This window comes from Telopea speciosissima, chromosome 4 (genome assembly GCF_018873765.1).
Source record: "Telopea speciosissima isolate NSW1024214 ecotype Mountain lineage chromosome 4, Tspe_v1, whole genome shotgun sequence".
Taxonomy (NCBI): domain Eukaryota; kingdom Viridiplantae; phylum Streptophyta; class Magnoliopsida; order Proteales; family Proteaceae; genus Telopea; species Telopea speciosissima.
This window is the reverse complement of record NC_057919.1, coordinates 4,958,071-4,979,876: the sequence shown is the minus strand read 5'-3', so window position 1 is coordinate 4,979,876 and position 21,806 is coordinate 4,958,071. Positions and strand designations below refer to the sequence as shown.

Here is a 21,806-nt window from a genome sequence, read left to right as displayed (position 1 = left end):
AATCATCCTTCCTTTCTAGGGTTGGATGGAGAATGATAAGGAGAATTTTTATCACTATACCTCGAGTGCACCAAAAAGGTGATTTGAATGCCTTAAAGTGCTTTTGTTTAAAACACTCCCCCAAATACATGTGCACACTCAGATGTACATTTTTGGTGCACTTGAGAATTGAGATTGTACCGCACTTGAGGGGATAAAGGCACTTCAAGGCAAATAATTCCTCACATAGGAGAGGAAATGACCACCGTATCTCACTTTGAGCAGTGTGTTCGGGCAGGGGGTGGGGTGGGGTGGTCATTTCCACTCCTATGTGAGGAACTGAAAAGAATTGAAGCGAGGAGCGAATTGGAGTAGATAAGGATTCATCCCAGACCAGCTCAGGTTCACGCACGAGACTCGTACACATGCAAGCCATCCAGATGGAATCCGGAACTGTACAAGAATGTTCTCGTACGGGAGCCTCAGCGGAATCACTCCCACTTTTTTCCTGAAGGCACCGGCCACCCTTGCAGAAGCAGACATGCCACGTGGAACTGTATGAGCTCCTCTATTTATGCTGTTGGATGGAAGGGTTGGTTCCCCATGTAATGCAAGCGACTTCTCCTCTCGTCCATGATTCCCTCGTATGGGCTGTGGTCTGTGAAGCATTCAGGACAATCCTTAGCCCATCCACTCTATCTACCTTAAGATTTTAGGAATCTTTTTTTACATGGTTTTGCTGTAGAATCTTTCCTTTTCTCTCTCTCTCTCTTCTTCTCCTTCCTCTTCCTGGAAATGTAGAAACCGTTCTTCAGCTTATGCAAGGACTTCACTGCGGCACAGAGAACAGTGCCCCTAAAAATAATTTACACATATATAGTTACCAAACTTATTTTTCATTGTATAATCTATTATGTTTATAGTTACCAAACAATTTTTCATTTTTAATCAAAATAATTTTTAATAATGAATTTTTTTTTAATAAATTAAAATGAAAATGAAAATTGATACAAAAGAGAGCCTAAGTTTGTGAAAAACATGGTATTAAGTATTAACCCCACTGTCAAACACCTCTTTTATGTCCTTTTTTGTACTATTTGTTTTAAGGCTGTGGAGTAATTAAATAAGGACAAAGGCATGTGTTATTACTGTTATACTGCTATTGAGTGTTTTAATTTCTAACCAATCAAATAAGAAATTGAGAGGCATATTTTGATGGGTGAGCTTTTCGATTGGATTTGTGATGGTTGAAAGTCCATAGAGCGAACAACCATTGTTCAAAATAAAGTTTAACAAAAAAAAAAAAAAAAAAAAATCAAAATAAATAAATAAATAATAATCCAAAAGAAAGAACTATCAGTGTCATTGGGGAATGGAGCCTTGGAGGATCCATATTAGTGTAGCTGAATATTACTATTCCATGGCTCCATTTTTGCATAGCTGAACTTTAATATTTATTTGTCACAAAAACAAGGGTCAAGACCTGCCGTAGTATCATGCTCGATTTCCATTGGCCAATTATATGATTTAAGGAAAAAAAAAATATAAAAAGTCTATGATAAATATGCACTTACCAAATTAGTTTTCTCTAATATCTTAGTCTTTGCATTTAAAAGTTTATCATCGTTATTTATTCCATCTCAATCTCACGAAATAGGCAAAGTGGAATGATTCAAATTAATTAATCCTACCTCAACGCATCTAGGGACCTAACCCAACACATCTAATTTGCACAATCCTAACTCCACAACATCTAGCAAACGCAAAATAAAGCAATTAAAAGAAAGAAGCAAAAATAAAGCAATTGAAATAATGAAGTAAAACAGTCTATCTTAACACAACTATATGCTATGAATGAACTAATGAGTGAAATGCTAAATTAAACCTATGCTAGAATGACAAAGTGAAATACGCAAGTGATGAACGCTAATTTAAGAGAATGGTTTAAGATGAATTAATGTGAGAAAAGAAACACTCGGGGATAAGAATCCAACATAATAATGGGTTGGGGAGATGATGACATGAAATATCAATGCATTGCACATGGCCTAGGTCTATAGGACATATAGTCTAAGTCTAAGCATAGATGACATTTCCTATGAAAATAGTGCTCACGATCGTTCTAAGACAAAACCATTGGTATGTATTGATACCGTACCAAATTCCCTATACTATACCGAATTTGTATCGAATCAAGGCTAAACTGTACCAAGAATTTTGTCTAGAATTCCTCTTTCCCCTTCTCCATAATATATTGGAATTCTATAACTTACATCTTTGATACTTTACTTTTGCTAAATATGAGTTTTAATCATTTTTAATCTTTGGGCAGATTTTCTGCCCATATTTTTCATGAATTTTGGTTGTGACAATATTTGTATCTATACCGAATAAAGAACTATATTTGATACCGAATAAAAAACGTTTTTAATACTAAATACAAACCGTACCGAGTCAATATGGTACCGATATTGAAAATACAGTTTGTATTTGGTACGGTACAATTTCGATTTTTGCTTTCTATCTTTTGTACTATATCGGATTCCCGATACTGTATCGATTGGCACCCTTAGTTTAGAATGTAATTGTCTATTGAATGAAAGTTTGACAAAACTATTTAACATTTCAAGTTTTTTGGGTTAAATTGTAAGAAAACATCTCACCAAGGCTTTCATTTTCTTCAGAATTGTGATGCAAATTTGTATGTGTTCAAGATGCGATGCCAATCATGTATCTCTTTTCTTTTGTTTTTTAATGCAGATGCAAAGTTGTATGTGTTTAAGATGTGATGCCAATCATGTGTATCATTTCTTTTCTTTTCTTTTTTAATGCATAGAATCAGGACCAACCTGGCTCGATCAAGATCAATCAGGACCGGATTGGGCTGGGCTTGGTTGGGCTAAGCCCAATAGGGTTGGGCCTAGGCTGAGATATCTCAGCCCAACCTCAAAGTTGGGTTGGGCTTGGGTAAGCTAAGAGGACTCAGGGTTCAGCCCAATCCTGCGTTGTTTCACCCCTACTTGTCGGTATATTTCGAGCTTGAGCTAATCTCTCTCTCTCTCGTGCACGCTATTCTAGTCATGTTTTATTCATCTCGTTGTGTGGCTAAAAAATGGTAAGACACCCTGATAAGCTTATAAGGTCGGCCTATCTAAAGCAATGTTTGCCTTTCTAACCAAAAATAGGATTATATAAATAGAAATTTTATTGCCTTCATAAACATGCAAGTCATGTGTTGTTAAAACTTAAAACAACTATTAAAAGGCATGCCTTAGTTATGAATATGGAATACAAACACACTATGCATTGTTGGCTTGAATTATGGTTATAACTACACATTGCCACCTTTTTTTATACTACCTTTTCTCAATCTAAATGTATGTTGCTAGAATATGAAACTGATATTGTACCGTACCGAGAGGGATTCTATTTTCCCATGCTGAATTTGTACTGGTTAAGTTTGTTACGGGTTTATACAGTTAGTTTTGGTTCGAAATTGGCACCCTTACTCTAAACAAAAATTTTAAAAAGTTAGCATAACCTAACACTAGACCGAGTCAGGCTTTGCCTAAGGCATCAACCTTGACCCAATCCAACATGACCCAAGGCCTGAAAATTTCAATCGTAACCCGTGCTCAGGGTTGAAAAATCCAACCCAAACCCTATTAAGGCTCAGGACAAGTCAGGGCAGGGTCAGACTGAGGAAACCAAACTTGCACCCCTACCGACCAAGGTTCTAAAACTCGAGTTTTGACCAGCCAGAAATCGAGTTCGTCTCGATTTTGACCATATCTCGGTCGAAATCTAGGACTTTCTCCAAGTTAACTTGAACCTTGGTTTCGAAGCCTAGAAGTTATTTTTTTACCCTGATTTTTATTGTGTTGCCTATTTTTGATATTTTAAACCCAATCCATGCATTAGTTTCACATAGAGAACACTAAAAATATTCCTTGTGGTTTTGATCCAAGTATGATATTGTATATTATTCTTGGACATGGTATCGAATAAGGTTTGACCGGAACATAACTCCTTCAATATAAATGAGATTTAAGCAATCTTGGATTTGTTAGAAAGCTTTGTTTTGATAGCTTTCCAATAAGTCCAAGATTGCTTAAATCTGATTTATATTGAAGGAATTATGCACCGGTCAAACTTAATTTGGTGTGCATGAATGCTGTCAAAATTGCTCTGAATGCTAATATTTTTTTGGACATCAAAACAAATAAATATTTTACCGTACTTGTGGTTTTTAGCAATGTTTTACCATATTAAGATTTATGAAATTTTTAGATTTGAGAAAAACTCCAGCATTAGAAAGTTGAAAATTGCACCTACCATCGAAAATCCAATTTTTGTTTTTGATCTGGGGGATTGACTTTTTTTCTTTTTGAAATTTAATTTTTTAACTATTTTTATCGGATTCAAATAGGTGAATATTTGTTTATATATTAGACATAACTAAGTGTCTGTCCTGATTTATGGCATAAATACCTGTCTGTCCTAGTTTCGAGATAAGTTTCCCCTAGTTTCGATGGGCATATGTGTCGAAACCATCGAAATATGGTCGAAACTATCGAAATCCGATCGAATCCAGGAATTTATAAAATCCCCTTTCAACTCGTCTCGGAAACTTGCGAAACCGAGTTAACTTGGGGTTTCGACAGGTTTTGGTCGAGTTTTTCTTCCATGCTTAGGATCATCTCCCAGAATGGTTTAAGGTATCGGTATTGGTATTGGTATGGATATGGGGATCAGATATCAGGGGATCCATATTGGTTTCACTAACCGTCGATCCCATATCGATGGAACAATACCGATTAGGGATAAAATTGTTAAGAGATCTTTAAGGAAAACTAGGGGTAAAATTGTTGAACTCGTGTCAATCCATATTGGTATCGTATCGGTTTCTAGGATGGTCGATAATTGATCCTGGAAATTGATATGGGATGTTAAATGATTTGGTGATAGGATTAGATCCATCAAATTTGTGTTTGAGAAAGAAGTTGTCAATATAGTTAGTGTTTAGGTAGGATTTCATGAATGTACTAAAATACAAATTTTAAAATGCATGCATGAATTAGTGAAAAGTTTTAGTCAAGAAGAAAAGATTATTATAAGGATGATCTGAATGAACCTATATGAAAAGATCGCGGAGAAGATGAAGGTGTACATGGAGGATAGATATGGTTTTAGAGAGAGGAATGAGGGGAACTTGAGTTTTAGATTTTGCTATTATTAATCCATTATAAACACCTACTCTGAAAAGAGTGACGAGCATTTAGACCACCTGCCATAGGATGTAGATGTCTACGATGCAGCTGCCTGCCTGTACTGCGAAGATATAGGGCCATGCACAAAGATCGCTTTACCCACACTCTGACAAGGTGCTCAGACAGAGGTAAAGCGGTCTTTGCGTGGCTCTATGTCTATGCAGTACAGGCAGGACGGGCAGCTGCGCGGTAGACGATCCAAATCCCCCGCCATAAGGTTGCTGTGATCATTAATTAAACAAAAAGCATTAATTAGTTCTATGATGGGGTTTAAACCAGAGAGCATCTTTCCATTATTATCTCTAACTCTTTTCAGGCCAAAGAGATTCTCCGAAACAAGTGCCGAATCATCCCAAGAACCCATCGGGAAGCTCGGATGTAACATCGATTGCCGCCGTTGCTGTTTCCCAAGCTCCCGTCATCTGGGCTATTAGCTCCGATGCTTTCCTTCCCAATTTCAAAGATCTGCGACACTAGCCCCTGGAAGAAGGTGGCCTAGATGACAAATTTATCTAATTCTTCAACCAGCTCGTTGTTGGAGCTGCTTCTCATGTTTCCCCGCACTGAAATTCCCCACTTCCCTCATTAAACCGTAGCCTTCTATTTGGTGTGTGTGTGTAGGGAGAGAGAGAGAGAGATGGTTTGTCCATATAGTAACATATGCAGCAGCAGAGGAACATCAGTAACTGCCGGAGCAGCAGCCGAGATGAACAGCAGACACAGCCGGAGAAGAGAGAATGGTAGGGTTTGTCCAAACCTCCTTCCAAATGTTACAACTCCTATGGGAAAAATGAATCAACGATTGTCATTTGATATAATAAATCTACGGCTGTTATTTGTGGGTGGTGAGTTTGGACACCAATGATCTATTTATGCTGTTGGATGGAAAGGTTGGTTCCCCATGTAATGCGAGCGACTTCTCCTCTCGTCCATGATTCCCTCGTATGGGCTGTGGTCTGTGAAGCATTCAGGACAATCCTTAGCCCATCAACTCTCTCTACCTTAAGTTTTCAGGAATCTTTTTTTACATGGTTTTGCTGTACCTTTCCTTTTCTCTCTCTCTCTTCTTCTTCTTCTTCTCCTTCCTGGAAATGTAGAAACCGTTCTTCAGCTTCTGTAAGGACTTCAGAGAGACAGGCACAGAGAGAAACAAACAGAGAAGAAGAGATGTTGCAGAGAGCAGCAAGCAATGCCTACACTTGGTGGTGGGCAAGTCACATCAGGACCAAACAGTCAAAATGGCTTGAACAGAACCTTCAAGGTGTGTTTCCTCATTTACCTAGAAATTTTAACTATGATTCATAAAACCTTCTGTGAAAATTTCATCTTAGGGAGAATAAATAGGCTTCTTGTACGTATTGTTGATGCAAGTATAGTGCAATGCTTGTGTTAACCATTAATATCTCCTCTCCTCTCCTCTTCTCTCTTCTGTTCAAGATGATAATTGCAGTTCTTGAGGTGAACATGAATTAACTTAATTTGTTCATCTTCTCCTGTTTTGATGTTAGTTCCTTAACAATAGTTAATTTGGATAAATGGATTCTGCTGCAAATCTGATTCCAGAATGCCTGATGTATGGAAGTGATTATATATTAGTGCACTTTGATTTCATAGTATATCAATTAAAAACAAAATTTCCAATATTTTTCATCATAAAATACCGTATCTAGCAACATTGAGGTGATTGACTTGGGTGAAGAGGAGGTTACCAATACCTCATTAATGGCAAGGAACAAAAAAGGAAACTAGCTTAAGAAGTAAACTCATCGTAAATTAGAAAAAAAACACACTTTCCATAATGCTCTGCTATTCACCAGAGTCTTGAGTTCATTGGTTTGTATAAAAGAAGCCACAGGTTTTTCCATTTGACTATCCCTTGCATTTATCAGTATTCTTCATTGGTGATCATAATGCTTTTTGTACATTGCTGATGGATTTTGGGTACTCTACCTTCTTGAAATCATCCAGTTTCTCCATGTACAGTGTTTTACATTTTGTTTTATTAGTGAGGAGAAAACATGCTGTTCTTGATGTTAGGGTCTCAAAATCTAATTCCCAGTGTTCTGTAATTACTTTCTTTGCTTAGCCATTATATGTCTACGCACTTCGTTCCTAAACCACGATGCTGCAGGTTCTACTCCACCTGAAACCCTTATACCCAACAGACAGCACCTTCTCTCCCTCCAACCCTTTTTTTTGGAAGGGAAGGGGGGGGGGGGGGGGAGGGTGTAGGGTGGAGAATAGAGTAGAGGAACAAAGAGAGGAATATTAGTGAATCCTGCACAATTATAAATAGACATGACTTCATAACATATTCAGAATATTTTTTTGGATATAATATGAATGGAAACAGTGGTGCTTCTCAATTAAAGTGTTTTTCTCTTTATTTTGAGCATTTATGTCAGTATGTGAGTTGTTCCAGTATTGTGGCTTGTAGATGACACAAATTCATATCCTCAATCTCTAACACTCGAGTTTTTACAATCCAAATGATGAACTTGCATTCTTGTAGACATGGAGGAGAAGTCCAAATATATGCTTAAGCTCATCGAGGAGGATGGGGACTCATTTGCCAGGAGAGCAGAAATGTACTACAGAAAAAGACCTGAACTTATTAACTTTGTGGAAGAATCTTACAGGGCATACCGAGCCCTCGCTGATAGGTATGACCACTTATCAGGAGAGCTCCAAAATGCCAACAACACCATTGCCACTGTTTTTCCAGAGCAAGTTCAGTTTGCAATGGAAGACGAAGATGATGACAGTTCTCCAGGAAGATCTACTTCCTCTACCAACCAAAATAAGATTTCCAAGGTCTTGCCTCAACCCCCAAAACTCAATATCCCCAAAATTCCAAGTTTTCGAAGGAAAGATGCAAAGGACCCCTCAACATTACCTACAAAAAAAGTGCAACCCAAGAAAACTACTTCATTTACTTCTACAAGTACTACTACTACTACCAGTTCGCGGATGAGCACAGCTGAAGCAGTCCAAGAGATTGATAGACTTCAGAAAGGGATCTTGGCCCTACAGACTCAGAAGGAGTTTGTCAAGAGCTCATTTGAGGGTGGGGTTGCTAAGTATTGGGAAATTGAGAAGCAGATCAGCCAAATGCAAGAGGAAGTCTGCACATTGCAAGATGAATTCGGCGTGGCGACAGTAATTGATGATGATGAAGCACGAACTCTAATGGCAGCCACAGCTCTCAAATCATGCCAAGAGACCTTGGTGCAGTTGCAGGAGAAACAGGAGCAATCAGCTGAAGAAGCAAGAGTGGAGTACCAACGGATTAAAGATGCTCATGAGAAGTTGCATGCAATCAAGAATGAATTTCTCAGTGATCAGATGGACCAGCCAGACCTATCTGACAAAAAAGAATCCGTGGGTTTTAGTTCAGGCTTATATAATTTGGAGCAGGAAGTCAATCTGAAACAGGAGAGACTCCAATTGGAATCCATACAGGAGAAAATTAGGGCACACTTTGACATGAGCTCTGATACAGTTCTCACTGTCACAGAACTGGCGGAGAAGATTGATGAACTTGTGCAGAAAGTCATCAATTTAGAGACTGCTGTCTCATCACAGACTGCTCTGATAAAAAGATTAAGATCAGAAACTGATGAACTCCAGGAGAACCTACGCAACTTGGATGAGGAAAAGGCCACTTCGGTCAAGGATTCCAATAAGTTGATAGACGAACTAAGGAAATTGGATAAGAAGTTATCTGGGATTCAGGATCTCCACCAGAGTGTTGAGGATCAAAACAACAATCTTCAAACACATTTTACTGATACACGTTGTAACCTCAACCATCTTTCTGAGAAACTGCACTCAGTGAAGCCTGATGAGGAGATCGATATTCCAGGTTCACCTCTGGCAGATCTGGGTATTTTTAGTGAAGCCCAGAAACAAAAAGATATGGTGACTCCTGATGATGGCTTAGAGAGTACAAAGGTCAGCAAAGAAGAAGCTGAAGTGGAGAGAAGTGCTGTTCAGAGTCTCAGTCCCTGTTCCAGAGACAATGACGAAGGCAGTATTCAATCCATGGAGAGCAGTAGTGTTGGTGATGCCTCTGAAAAATGTGAGGACCCAGAGCATCAGAAAATTGTTGAAAAGCAGGATATTTCACAAACTAAGAATGATATTCTCAAGGTTGGCTCCGAGGAAAATCATAACCTCAACAACCTTTCTGAGAAGAAGTCTGATGAAAGTTTTGATACATATGATTCATTGAAGGACAAGATTGAGAAGCAGGAGCCATACCAAAAGGAAGATAATATTGTCGATGCTGACTCACAGGGTATATGGGACCTAAATTACCTTGGCAAGGAATTGCATTCTGCGAAGCCCGGAGAAGAGATTTTGGAATTATCAAAAGAACAAGCTGAGAAACGGGACCTGTTCCCAACTGAAGATGATGATTGTAACCTTAATGACCTCTCTGAGAAACCACATTTTGTGAAGTTTGATGGAAGTGTCGATACATATGATTCATCGAAGGACAAAATTGAGAAGCAGGAGCCATCTCAAAAAGAAGATTATATTGTCAATGCTGACTCACAGGGGATTTGCGACCTAAATTGCCTTGGCAAGGAATTGGATTCTGTGCAGCTTGGTAAAGAGATTTTGGGTTCATCAATGGACAAAGCTGAGAAGCAGGACATGTTCCCAACTGAAGATGATGACATTTTCAAGGTTGACTCACAGGAGAATAGTAACCTCAGTGACCTTTCTGAGAAACGACATTTTGTGAAGTTTGATGGAAGTGTTGATACATATGATTCATTGAAGGACAACATTGAGAAGCAGAAGCCATCCCAAACAGAAGATAAGATTGTCGATGCTGACTCACAGGGGATATTGGACCTAAATTACCTTGGCAAGGAATTGCATTCTGCGAAGCCTGGCGAAGAGATTTTGGGTTCATCAATGGACAAAGCTAAGGAGCAGGACCTGTTCCCAATTGAAGATGATGATATTCTCAAGGTTGACTCACAGGAGAATAGTAGCCTCAATGACTTTTTAGAGAAACCACATTTTGTAAAGTCCAATGAAAGTGTTGGTACATATGATTCATCCCAAACTGAAGAGAATATTCTGAATTTTGACGCGCAGGAAAATTGTGATTCCAATCATCTTTCTCAGAAACTGCATTCAATGAGGCCTGATGAAGTTGTGAAGATGTCACCTCAAACAGAAATGGGAGCTCTTATTGATGATGCCATGCATGAGAAGTTTGAGGGACGAGAAGAAATGGTGGCTTTTAGTGATGGACCGAGGAACTTGAAGGAAACAAAAACAGAAGTAGAAGATGAGACAGACGAGGTTCAGAATCCTAATCTTGGTGTTAGAAATGATGAAGATGGTGCTCCTTCCAAGTTGAGCAACACCAATGATGATATTTCTGAAAGTTCTGAGGCTTCAGGGCTACCAGACAAAGCGATGGAAGAAGAAGAAGAAAAAGAACCAAACTGGCAAAAGTTGTTCTTAAGTGGACTGGAGGGTAGGGAAAAGGTTCTATTGGGAGAGTACACTACAATTCTTCGGAATTACAAAGATGCAAAGAAGAAGCTCTCTGAAATAGAGAAGATAAACCGAGAAAATGCCTTTGAAACGATGGTGCAACTAAGGGAAATGAAGCGTGCCAATGCCATTAAGGATGATGAGATTAAATCTTTACGACAGAAACTAAGCTTTTTGCAGACAAGTTTTGAAGGAAATATGGAAGCCAACAATACAGTATTTAAAAACACACAACAGGGAAACCAGCAGCCAATTATCAATTTGTTAGATGATGAAAATGTTGAAGCTGCAGTAACAAGTGACAAATCTATTGCAAATGGAGCCATGGAAACTAAACCAACAGCAGAAGTTGAAGAAGAAGAGATCAAGGTTATTCTTGTTGATGAACCTCATGTTTTTTCAACCATTGAAGAGAAATTCCGAAGGGACATTGATGAGCTGTTAGAGGAGAACCTGGAGTTCTGGTTAAGATTCAGCACGTTATTCCATCAGATACAGAAATTCCAAAGTTCAACCCATGATCTACAAGCTGAAATCTCAAAATTAAAAGATAACAAGAAGCAGGAGGGCAGCACTACCACGAACAGATCTCTAAAATCAGATGCCCGGCCAATATACAAACACTTGAGAGAGATCCAGACGGAATTGACAGTATGGCTGGAAAACAATGCATTGCTGAAAGAGGAACTGCAGCACAGATTCTCATCTTTGTGTGACATACAGGAAGAGATTTCAAGAGTCTCCAATGCAGTTTCTGAAACTGAACAAGTGGAGTTTACTAGTCATCAAGCAGCCAAGTTCCAGGGGGAGGTTCTGAACATGCAACAAGAGAATAACAAAGTTGCAGATGAATTGCAAGCAGGACTAGAGCATGTGAGAGGACTCCAGGATGAGATCGAAAAGACTCTTTTAAAGTTGAATGAGGATTTCGGGCTGTCAGGACCGAAGAGCCAGCATCAACACCATCATGTGAGGAATATGGGCAATCGGTCTCGAATTCCTTTGCGTTCATTCATTTTTGGTGTCAAAAACAAAAAGCAAAGGCCATCGATCTTCAGGTGCATTAACCCAACATTCCACAAACAACAACACAGTGATGATCTGTCTGCAGTTCTTCCTCCATAAATTGGTTTAATTCCTTATTTTCTTCTCTCCACTTTATTATTTTTCTTTTGACAAAAACATATTCTCTTTTTCTCAGTTCTGAAACTTACTGAGAATCTGAATATGAAGAAACCTTCCTCTCCCCCTCCCCAATCCATGATTTCATTCCATGAAACAGTGATACATGAATGGTGTAAAAGTGATAAAAGCACAGTCAGGTCACAGCAAATTCTAATAATTCAAAATGGATCCTTCACCCACAGGAAACCATTGCTTTATCATGAAGAAGATTGCTTAAATTATAAAGCATATCACCACGTTCAACATCTAAGCTTTCTAATATTGAGCTTTTCTGAAGATGATAAAATCTAACGAGTGGTTGCCGTCACATACCGCAATCACAATTTTGCTTGATAGAAGCTTATACAATGCGAGCTAACCACTGGCAGCATAACAACTCATGTGATGCATTTAATATACAATGGCAACAATGAGATGTTCTCAGGGTTGAGAGCATTCATTAGCGTGCAAGGATACTGGACACAAAGGATTCATAGAGTTCCATCTCTAAAACCAGAAAGTTACCAACACATTTCTGCATTAGTGTGGACTGAAATGGAGGGGAGCGCAGATTCGTTATAGGTCGTGGACTTTTTGTTGTCAGCAAGGCTGATCCAATCCAGTTCAGCATTTAGATTTCCATCCCCATATACCTTGAATTTCACTTGCATATCATAATTAGGTATTTCATTTTTGAGCACAGATGCAGGAGGATTCTGTTTTCGGCATTTCATTACTACAGCCTACTATATTCCATCTTTGCAAACAAAAATTGGAAGACCATACCAACTTCAGAATATTTACATAATACAAATCAAGCTTAACACAGCCCAATTTCTACAAGATATCCATCACAGAAAGTTGGTTTATATGATTATCTCGTATGAAGCATGGAGCCAGAATGACATCAGGATTGCCATTATACAGGATCCTTGTCATTTTTTCCCTGAGAGGGTCTACTTTTCAGTAATTGCATCTGGAGGGAGCTGAAATGAAGATGGATTATGAGATTAACTCATGAAGCAACAACAACAACTCAACCTTATCCCAACTAAATGGGGTCGGCTACATGAATCCTAGCTCTCCAATCAGTTCTATTCGAGGTCATACTTGATATAAGGCCTCGTATGAAGCACGGAACCAAAATGATATCAGGCACAATGTAACATGACCTGTTTCTCATGGGGCTAGAGGCTTATTTTTTTTTTCGTTTCATCTTGTGGAAGCTGTAGACCCATCAGTCCAAGCAAATTGGAAGCAGGACCAGGTAGGCCTTGTTGAGAAGCAAAAGAATCTAGAAAGCTCTTCACCAGATTCACATCCACATCAATTGGGGTGAAGTCCTCATCCATCTCCTTCATGGAATTTGATGGTCCCTGCATTATAGACCCCAGGCATGAGCAGATAGAAAAAAAAGATATAGTTATAATCTCTTACTAATCGAACTGTTGCCATCCACAACCAAACATATTTATATGTGGTTTGCTAGGGTCATGCCAATAAATTCCAACTCCTCAACATCACACATAATTTGTACAACTGAAATGCTACTTGCAAGAAGTCCATGCTCAACTGATGACTAGTTAAGATCGCCTCAAAGTTAGAAACATAAAATATATGACTATGTAAATACAGAAGGTGTTAACTAAACCCAGAAGGTGCTGAGACAAGGTGCTCTAGTATCATGACAGTAAAGAGGCAGGAAAAGATTACTATCAAACCCTTCTTGATTCTCTATACAGGGTTTGGATAGGAAGACATCCAAAGCCGCACAAATACTTCAACATGAAAAGGAGAACGGAAACTTTACAGAAGCCCTAAATGAGATATCATATGTGAAAAACTGAGAAAATCCACGTTTTATCATCATTCATTAAGAGAACATGTAAGCAAAAATATATTGTTCATTCTTTTGCTCAACTGCCTCAACATAATTAAACTCAAATGGTGGGATTAGGTAGGCGTTATCAAGTCATGAATCCTGAGATTCAAACAAAATATGTTGATGTATACATTGACGCTGTCCTTCCCTAACAGTTCGAGCTTTTAGGTGAAACGGTAGCGAACATGGTATCAGAGCAGGGAGGTCAAGTGTTAGACTCCTAGGAAGTGCATCGGAAGAGTTTTCCCAACATTTCTTCTCCCTTAGTGCCGTGTGAGCTCCACGTGCAAGGACCATTGGATCTAGGCCTGCACGTGCGGGGGAGTGTTGATGTATACACTAACGCTGTCCTTCCCTAACAGTTCGAGCTTTTAGGTGAAACGGTAGCCAGTACCTTATCTGACAGTATTCATATGCTGGCCTTTTTTGACATCAACCTTTTTGCATTTTGTTTTGATGCTTTATTTACTTTTATCTGTTTCAGATATTTCATATCCTTTGAGTCATTGATTGGTCAATATATATGTGTTCTTATTACTGATACACATTTTAATTTTCAATTTTAAAAATCTAGTTCCCTTGTAGTTCATTTTAATTTGTTTAGGACAAAAATTTTAGCCTTATATATATTTTTTCCTTTATCAAAAAGATGGTGAAAGACTTCACATCCTTTTTTCATCACCCTAATAGCACCGTCTGCCATATTTGATGGGGCAATCACAAAGAAATGCACCATCAACTAACATAAAAGAAAAGGAATATGACCATCAGACCATGTACAAAACAATAGGCATACAACAGAGAGAATTACCTCATCATTTTTGGAGGATTGATCACTAGCACGAATGAAACTATTTTTGAGAGTGGTGGCCTTCAGTTCCTCATTCAGAGCATCAGAATAGGAATCCATGAAGTTATGTTCTTTGTCCTTACTGTGCTCCGAAGGATGCATAGGCTGAGACTCATCCTCAGACTCATCTGCATGTTTTTCCTCAACGGTTAGAAGGAAGAACATAAAGCCAAAAAAGAAAGCTGAAGTTAATTTTGAAAAATACACAAACATGCCCCAATGTGTTTGTACAGATTGATCATATAACACATACATCCATAATATATCTTGATAAAGTACAGTATGTCCAGGATACATATTACACATGTTGAACAAAATTTATTAACTCTAGAATGTTAACTATAAACAATAAAATTATAATACTTCATCATCTATTTAAAAAATAAGAATTATTGACAAAAAGCTCATTTATAGAACAAATGGAAAATAAAGTCAAACTAAAAAAATATATAAGATACCTATTATGTAGGGTGATTAGACAATATATAGTTTGCTCGACAAGCCATCACTTCTTATTTTTGCTTCATGATAACTACAGTACAGATAAGCTATATAAAGGCAAGTGAGTTCAGGTTGGCCAAATCCTGGACATTCTAGTGGCTGGAATCGTTCAGGCCCAGTGGTCTAGGATGAAGTCAGACATAGGTTCAAATGAGACTATGCTTCAAATTTTTATTGTTAGGCAGCACTGATCTTTGGTGTGGCCCATATGTAGTTTTATGCAGGTGGTGGTAAACAAGCCAGAGCTAAATAAGGTGATTCTCTTGCCTCATGGTAGCAACAAGTGTAATAGGTCTTCATACTCAGTGGCATTGATCCAAAGGGCATTGCAGTTGCATATCAACCAAAAGTTGCAAGGAGATAATATCCTAACAAGCATGCCATATTTTTTATATGGATTAACACAAAATGCAAGGACAAATATGAATTTTGATCGATTTCAAATAGATAAATTCTTACAATCACCACACCCTCTGTCAGACAAAAAGGCACACAGAAGCAAAGAACCAAAGCAGGTCACATGCAGAATCTGACAGGTTCTTTATATCCACTTGTGTGAAAGTAAAAGTAACAAGAGGGTATCCATAAACAACACAAATAAGAATAAGTGGTCCTCCTTGTGAGTTAGCAATAAAGAGAACATATCTCACAACTTCCTCAGCAAATACAAATAAACAAGGATAACTGAAGCTTCCAATACATTACCTTTCCAATTAACAAATCTTGCAAGGAGACATTGCATGCACTTTCTGCCGTATATAATGCAGGGAACAACAGTATCCCTCATTCTAAACTTCTAATTTACTCATTGAAAGAATTAAGCAGAAGGAGGTGAAAGAATTAAAATTGGAAATCGTAAACTGAAATGTAGAAATTACCATAATCCATATCAAAAGATGATCCTTCTTCACTACCAGAATCATTAGCCATGCAGTCCGGACCTTCAAGTCCAAATGCCAATTCCATGTCTCTAATAAAGCGGTCCACATCAAGATCCACTGCTTTCGAGTCTCTTCAGAAGGAAAAAGAAAGCAGGATAAATGTTGTGCTTAGCATATAATCCTATAGAAAAGTATAAAGCAAGACAAAGCAGTGCACTTCCCAAGCATCAATCACCAGGTATGCTCATCATCACTGATATGCACACAGTATGGACTGAAAACAGAAGATTTCATTGAGAATATAATAAGAAGGCACAAGTATCAGAATTGTGTGTGATAAATTGCCAATACCAAAAGGGTACAACCTTTCCAAAAAAGACAACATATATGAAATGCAGGAAAGTAAGATAACGGCAAACTGGCTTTCCTGAGAAGGAAATAATTGTTGCATAAGGGAACCAACTAAGATATAGCAAAAATAAGGTGGCATTTATATTTCCCATGCCAAAAGAAGAGAACAGAAGAAAAAGGAGGCAGTTTTCTAGTCCCATGAGGCTACAAAACAAGAATGGCAGTGAACTTCCACCACTGTTCTGAAAAACTCTTCCAACCGTGCTTCATTATCCACTTGAATTTTTAACCTTGATGTTCAGTAACTGCAACTTATTTATGCCAGCATAACACATGTAGGTTCTGTTTCTTCCAAATAATTATAATCTTGGATTTGAAAGTCGTGATTCATGCATATTAATTTTTAGAGGTCTTCTCCTACACTCCAGTTTGGGAGAGCTTTGGTAACAGTGATAGCTTGGATGCTTTTGAGAATTCAAGGAACCTAATTCATTATATTCAACTCATACCTAAGCATCCCCCATTAATTTTTTGTTCCATCCTGTTGCCAAGATCTGCTAACCCCAAATAATATTTCCGTAACCACCAAAAAATGACAAGAATATTGACAGAAGTATCCTTTTCTCCCCATCCCTCTTATATAGATATCATCCGCTAGGAGCCTGGTCCTCCAAACACTCCATTAAATTGAAACCATCCCACCTTGTTACACCTCAGTTTTATGAAATCAAGAACTAAAGGGAAAGAGAACGCCACCCACTCAGGCAGCGCACGCCGCTCCTGCGCCCTGACACAGGTGCGCATGAAATGACCGCCGCATCCCCCTGGAACCCCGGAAATGACCGGGGTGTGGCGGTCATTTCGCATGCCCATGTCAGGGCACAGGGGCGGCGTGTCTGGCGCGACCGGGTGGCATTCTTTCTCCCAGAAATAAATTATAAATTTGAGGGTCCCCTCATTTTTCTATTCAAGCAAAAATCACATCTGGTGTGGAATTATAAATAAAGAAATAGGCTGATAACCAGCCAAGTCGAGTTTGAGAAGGGAAAAAAAAAAAAGAATTGAGCTTGGTTAAATCCATTAATGACTGTGAGAGACAGGTACGGTGAGATACCCAGGGTGAGATGCCCAGGCTGAGATAGCCAACCCCTCCAATCCCTATCCCTATCCCCCCTTCTATCTATCCATCTTCTCTATTTACTATTTTCTTCTTTGTTTCTATTCTGGTTTTTATTTCAATCCCTGCAGCGATCAACCAAGGTTCCAAACTACTGCTAAGATTCATTAATTCATAGAAGATTCATGCTACCAGAGTTGTTGATTGAAGAAAGCCCCAAAATACCCTGTGAGTGCTGTTTTTCATTGAAGAGTTTACGATTCTCCTGTAGAATTGGTTGCAGCCTAGCTATTCTACATTACTACCCCTTCATCCTACCATTCATTTTACATTTTCATTCGATGCAGTGTTAGGTTTACGTGCAAGATCATGTCTGGAGTGGATGCTAGTGGAAAAGATGAATGTTTAGTTCTCAATTTCCTTGGTGATATTATCTTTCCTCAAAGGAACCCCATTTCAGGAAACCCCATTTCCAGGGGTCTCTCCCTTTCACTGGCAAGGAGTGACAGTGTAAATAGAAGTCAGTGAAAGAGAAAAGTGGAAGGTTGAAGATGACCTAGGTTAAATAAATGAAAAATGACATAAGTGCTTACTGCACAGAGGCTATAGCTTCAAACAAATGGAGCTTAATTGTCCCCAATTACTTAGGATAGGGTACTGAATTGAGTTAAGCATTTTTTCTTCACTAAAATAAAAAAGAAATTTTTTTGGAAATTAATAACTCATTTTAAGCCCCATTAACAAGAGAGAGGCATTTCTCAGTTTATTGTTGGAGAAAACACAGAATGCAACTAAAAGAAAGAAAATTGATTCCACCAAAATAATTTACAGACTAGTATCAAGCAGACAACACATAGCACAGAATACATCAAAGTTCAGACAAAATTTGACAACACATTATGCCATCAAGACAGATTGGACAAACCTGTTGTCCGGAACCTCTGCACCCTCATAGCTTGAGACTTTATGGACAAATTCTTCCATTGTTTTGGCTATTTCACCAATACCAGAATCATCTAATTGAGACTGACCAACTTCCTCCTGCTCCTTTGATTTATTTTTCTTTTTATTTTTTGATTCATAAAGTTCCATTTCTTTGTGCCTTTCTATAAGGGCAGCATTCAACTCTTCCTCACCACTGTAGAGCCAGGAATCATCATCTGAAGGAGGAAGATCCACACCCCTAAAGTCATTGGCAAAATGTGGTAATGCAAGAAGTTCATCAATTCGTCTCACAGGGGCATTCATCATTTCACTGAAACAGATAGGTTAAGTTTAAAACCAATGAGAAGTAGCATCAATAATCAAAATAGTACCAGAATCTATAACTTAGAATTATGTAATGAATTTATAATTTAACATAACAAAGGATGTCAGCTTTATGAAAGCAAAATACATCGTTTACCAATGCTTTTTAGTTGTTATCGAAAAGAGGATAACAAGATTTAATTGGGATTGTCCTCCCTGTCTGTTTCACAAACAGATCACACATTGGAGGAATGACCGACCAGATGAGCTCAACCATCAACCCAGCATGCTATTCAGATGATTTAAAGCTCCAGGAAAATAAGTCCACAGTGATGCAGATTCATCAGCCAAATTGGCTTATTTTATTAGGAATAAGTCTAGGGTTGGGATATATATATGTTGGGCCTTTGATCCCAAGGGTTTTCTATGTAATAAGTCACTTTAATGAGTCTAAACTAGGGGTATATAGGTTGCATCCGGGATTAACCCAATACTTAATTTATTTTTATGTTTTTTAATTGAACCGGTTCAAATTGGTTGCATCCAATTGGTTCAATTTAAGTGATTATGTGACTTGGTTAAGTGGTCATGTGACAACTTAAGTGGTCATGTGATGTCAGTTGGGCTGGATAACGACTCTGTAAGTCCAGCCATGTTTTGAGTCTATTTCCTTTAGTATTCTAGTTTCCAAGTCATTTTAAGTTACCTAATAGGTTAGGGATAGGGTTAGGCCTTTCCTTTTTAATGTCAAGTCTATTTTTGAGTCTTCTATATAAGTTTGTAAGGGAGGCCAGCATTGAATACGAATTTGATTAATAAAAATTAGCTTTATGCTTGCTACCATAGCTGCTGCTCTTTGTGAGTGTATATCCTTGTGGATCTCAAGGTGGATAGGGTGGGTGGACTCCTGCGACTCCTTGCATCATGAAGGTCTGGAGGTTTCTTCAAGTTATCATGCTGCTGCCATTGTTCTCTGCAATCCAGTAAGTTTGAATCTGAAATTTGATTTCAAACCTTCTTCTTCTAATCTGTCCAGCCATTCCCCTTCATTAGACCTAATCCACACCCCCCTTCCATCCATCAAACCCTCATCTCCATTAAACCTGCAACTCCTACCTTAACTAGGACTCCCTCATAACTACAGATCTGTCCATTAGTTTCAAACCACACTTCCAGCACACAACCTCCACACTTCTCCCTACACTCGATCCTAAACCCAGCTCATAACTCCCACTCTATCCCCTCCATTCCTCAACTCCATTAAAGCCCAAAAACTGCAACTCAATTCTGTCCAACTTGCAGAATTTGAAAACCTTCCCAAAATCTATTATTTATATACCATAAAAGCACCCTAGACCTGCACATTAAACCCCATAAACCCCATTGTCATTGTCCAACCCTAACCCAATCGGCCAGCCCTTGTGTGTGACCCCATTACCCTGGCTCCTAGTGGGACTACTCCTACCTAGGACTACATTACTCAGACTAGAGAGTTACACCCATCTTACTTCATTGATAACCGAGCAAGAAGATATCTGTGTATCTACTTCATGCAATTGCTTGGCAAGACTGACTTTATCTCTCTATCTACACCCCTCCCCCCTCACCAAAAAAAACCCTACTAAACTGCAAAAAAATTTGCAGATTCCAATTTCACGTGTCTGAACACCAAACAAAGAGAGCTGCCCAGAATGACACTTTCAACCAGTCCTGCTCTAGACACCATTATTTTTTAATTTCATAGTAACGCATTACGACACAATCTAAGTAAGAAAAGTGGTCAAAATAAAACGGACAAATCAAGATAAAGAAACGCAAAAACATAATGGAGTGCACATTACCTGGTCCTAGAGAACAAGGAACTATTTCGATAATAATCTTGAGCATTTTCCAAGAGTTGACGATACTCTTTCGATCCAGGGAGCAGCGCTCTGAAATACCCACTACACTCTAAGCTCTCCCTGAACGCATCCCAGGTGCTCCCCGTCAGTTCTGACCCTTGACAACGTCTCTGTTGATACATCATCTCGAACCCACAAGTGATCTTCATCCCCAGCTCCGCTTCCATATAAGCGGAAGTACTAGTTCTGGAAGGCATGGGGTAACACTTGGGCGCTTGGAAGGTCTGCTGCAAGAGCTGTGCATACATCGCCCTCGACATCCAAACCGACACCTGGACAAGCTCTTCTCCAGTACCCTCACTCAGAAACTTCTCCATCCGAGCAGCGTTCTTCATGGAATCAATGTCACGGTCGTAGAAACCCTCAACCGCTAGTGAGATTAAGCAAGGCTCACGCTTCAAGACCTGCGCCACAGAAACTGGAACCCTAACCCTAACCCGATGCATGTTCGACCGAGCTCTCTCCGGATACCCAGAAATTCGGTTCTTCAGAGCCATCTGCACAGAATCCGATCCCCGAGCTTCCTCACTAACAGTGGACAGAAAACACAACGATTCGGACAAGCTTGGATTCGAAGGGAACCGTTCTCTGGGAATAATGTGAAGCTCGCCCTGCCTTATGAAAACTCTATTCAAACTGCTATCCGGCTTAATCCAGCGAGGGAGAGAGAAAGCCGCTTCGATGAGGAGAAACTCCCCGTCGGTATCCCAAACCCGAACTGAAACGGAGGGGATTCTGCGGGTAATCTCGAAGAGGAGGAAGACAACGAACCATTCGTCTTCGAGGTTATCACCATACCTGGTTTTGCCGTGGAGGTGAGGGATTTGCTTGGAGCAGAGACAATTGGATGTAGAGGTCGAGGAGATGGAGAGGTTGAAGGGCTCGTGCTGCCAGATGTAGTCTCCCACGTACGGAGAAACAGTGTTGAGGATTTGGAGATGAAGTGAGCGAAGCGATGAATTTGATAGCTCATTGTCCTTGTCATTAGCATTATTCTTAACGGAGAAATCAGGGAATATGGCATAGAAGACTGTGTCTTCTGGCAGCCTGGAATTGAGGTGAGAGAAAGCCGAGGTTGGTTCGTCTTCTGCAACTCCCGCCATGTTTATCCTCTTCTTCTTCCTCTGGTACAATCGCCT

At 39.1% G+C, this 21,806-nt stretch overlaps 2 protein-coding genes across 2 annotated transcripts; one reads left to right on the top strand and one right to left on the bottom strand.

Moving 5' to 3' along the window:
- The first annotated feature begins 6,334 nt into the window (after window positions 1-6,334).
- On the top strand, window positions 6,335-11,961 carry LOC122658547 (protein NETWORKED 2D-like). Its single transcript, XM_043853555.1, has 3 exons — window positions 6,335-6,510; window positions 7,762-9,401; window positions 9,945-11,961. The coding sequence occupies exons 1-3, from the start codon at window positions 6,417-6,419 to the stop codon at window positions 11,895-11,897; spliced, it is 3,687 nt and encodes a 1,228-aa protein (XP_043709490.1). The 5' UTR covers window positions 6,335-6,416; the 3' UTR covers window positions 11,898-11,961.
- A 724-nt stretch (window positions 11,962-12,685) lies between these two features.
- LOC122658544 (protein ecdysoneless homolog) lies at window positions 12,686-21,790 on the bottom strand. The gene is made up of 6 exons (XM_043853553.1): window positions 20,608-21,790; window positions 18,444-18,773; window positions 16,048-16,181; window positions 14,630-14,796; window positions 13,059-13,312; window positions 12,686-12,950 (listed from the first exon to the last, which is right to left on the bottom strand). Exons 1-5 carry the CDS (start codon window positions 21,768-21,770, stop codon window positions 13,124-13,126), a joined length of 1,983 nt encoding a protein of 660 aa, XP_043709488.1. The 5' UTR covers window positions 21,771-21,790; the 3' UTR covers window positions 12,686-12,950; window positions 13,059-13,123.
- Between the last annotated feature and the right edge of the window lie 16 nt (window positions 21,791-21,806).

Excerpts from the sequence above, each read along its gene's own strand:
- LOC122658547 (XM_043853555.1), top strand. The coding sequence starts at position 6,417 with ATGTTGCAGAGAGCAGCAAGCAATGCCTACACTTGGTGGTGGGCAAGT. Across the intron at positions 6,511-7,761 it reads GCTTGAACAGAACCTTCAAG|ACATGGAGGAGAAGTCCAAA; the intron begins GTGTGTTTCCTC and ends GCATTCTTGTAG. Across the intron at positions 9,402-9,944 it reads CTAAGAATGATATTCTCAAG|GTTGACTCACAGGAGAATAG; the intron begins GTTGGCTCCGAG and ends GACATTTTCAAG.
- LOC122658544 (XM_043853553.1), bottom strand. The coding sequence starts at position 21,770 with ATGGCGGGAGTTGCAGAAGACGAACCAACCTCGGCTTTCTCTCACCTC. Across the intron at positions 18,774-20,607 it reads TCCTTGTTCTCTAGGACCAG|TGAAATGATGAATGCCCCTG; the intron begins GTAATGTGCACT and ends TATCTGTTTCAG. Across the intron at positions 16,182-18,443 it reads GCAGAGGTTCCGGACAACAG|AGACTCGAAAGCAGTGGATC; the intron begins GTTTGTCCAATC and ends TTCCTTCTGAAG.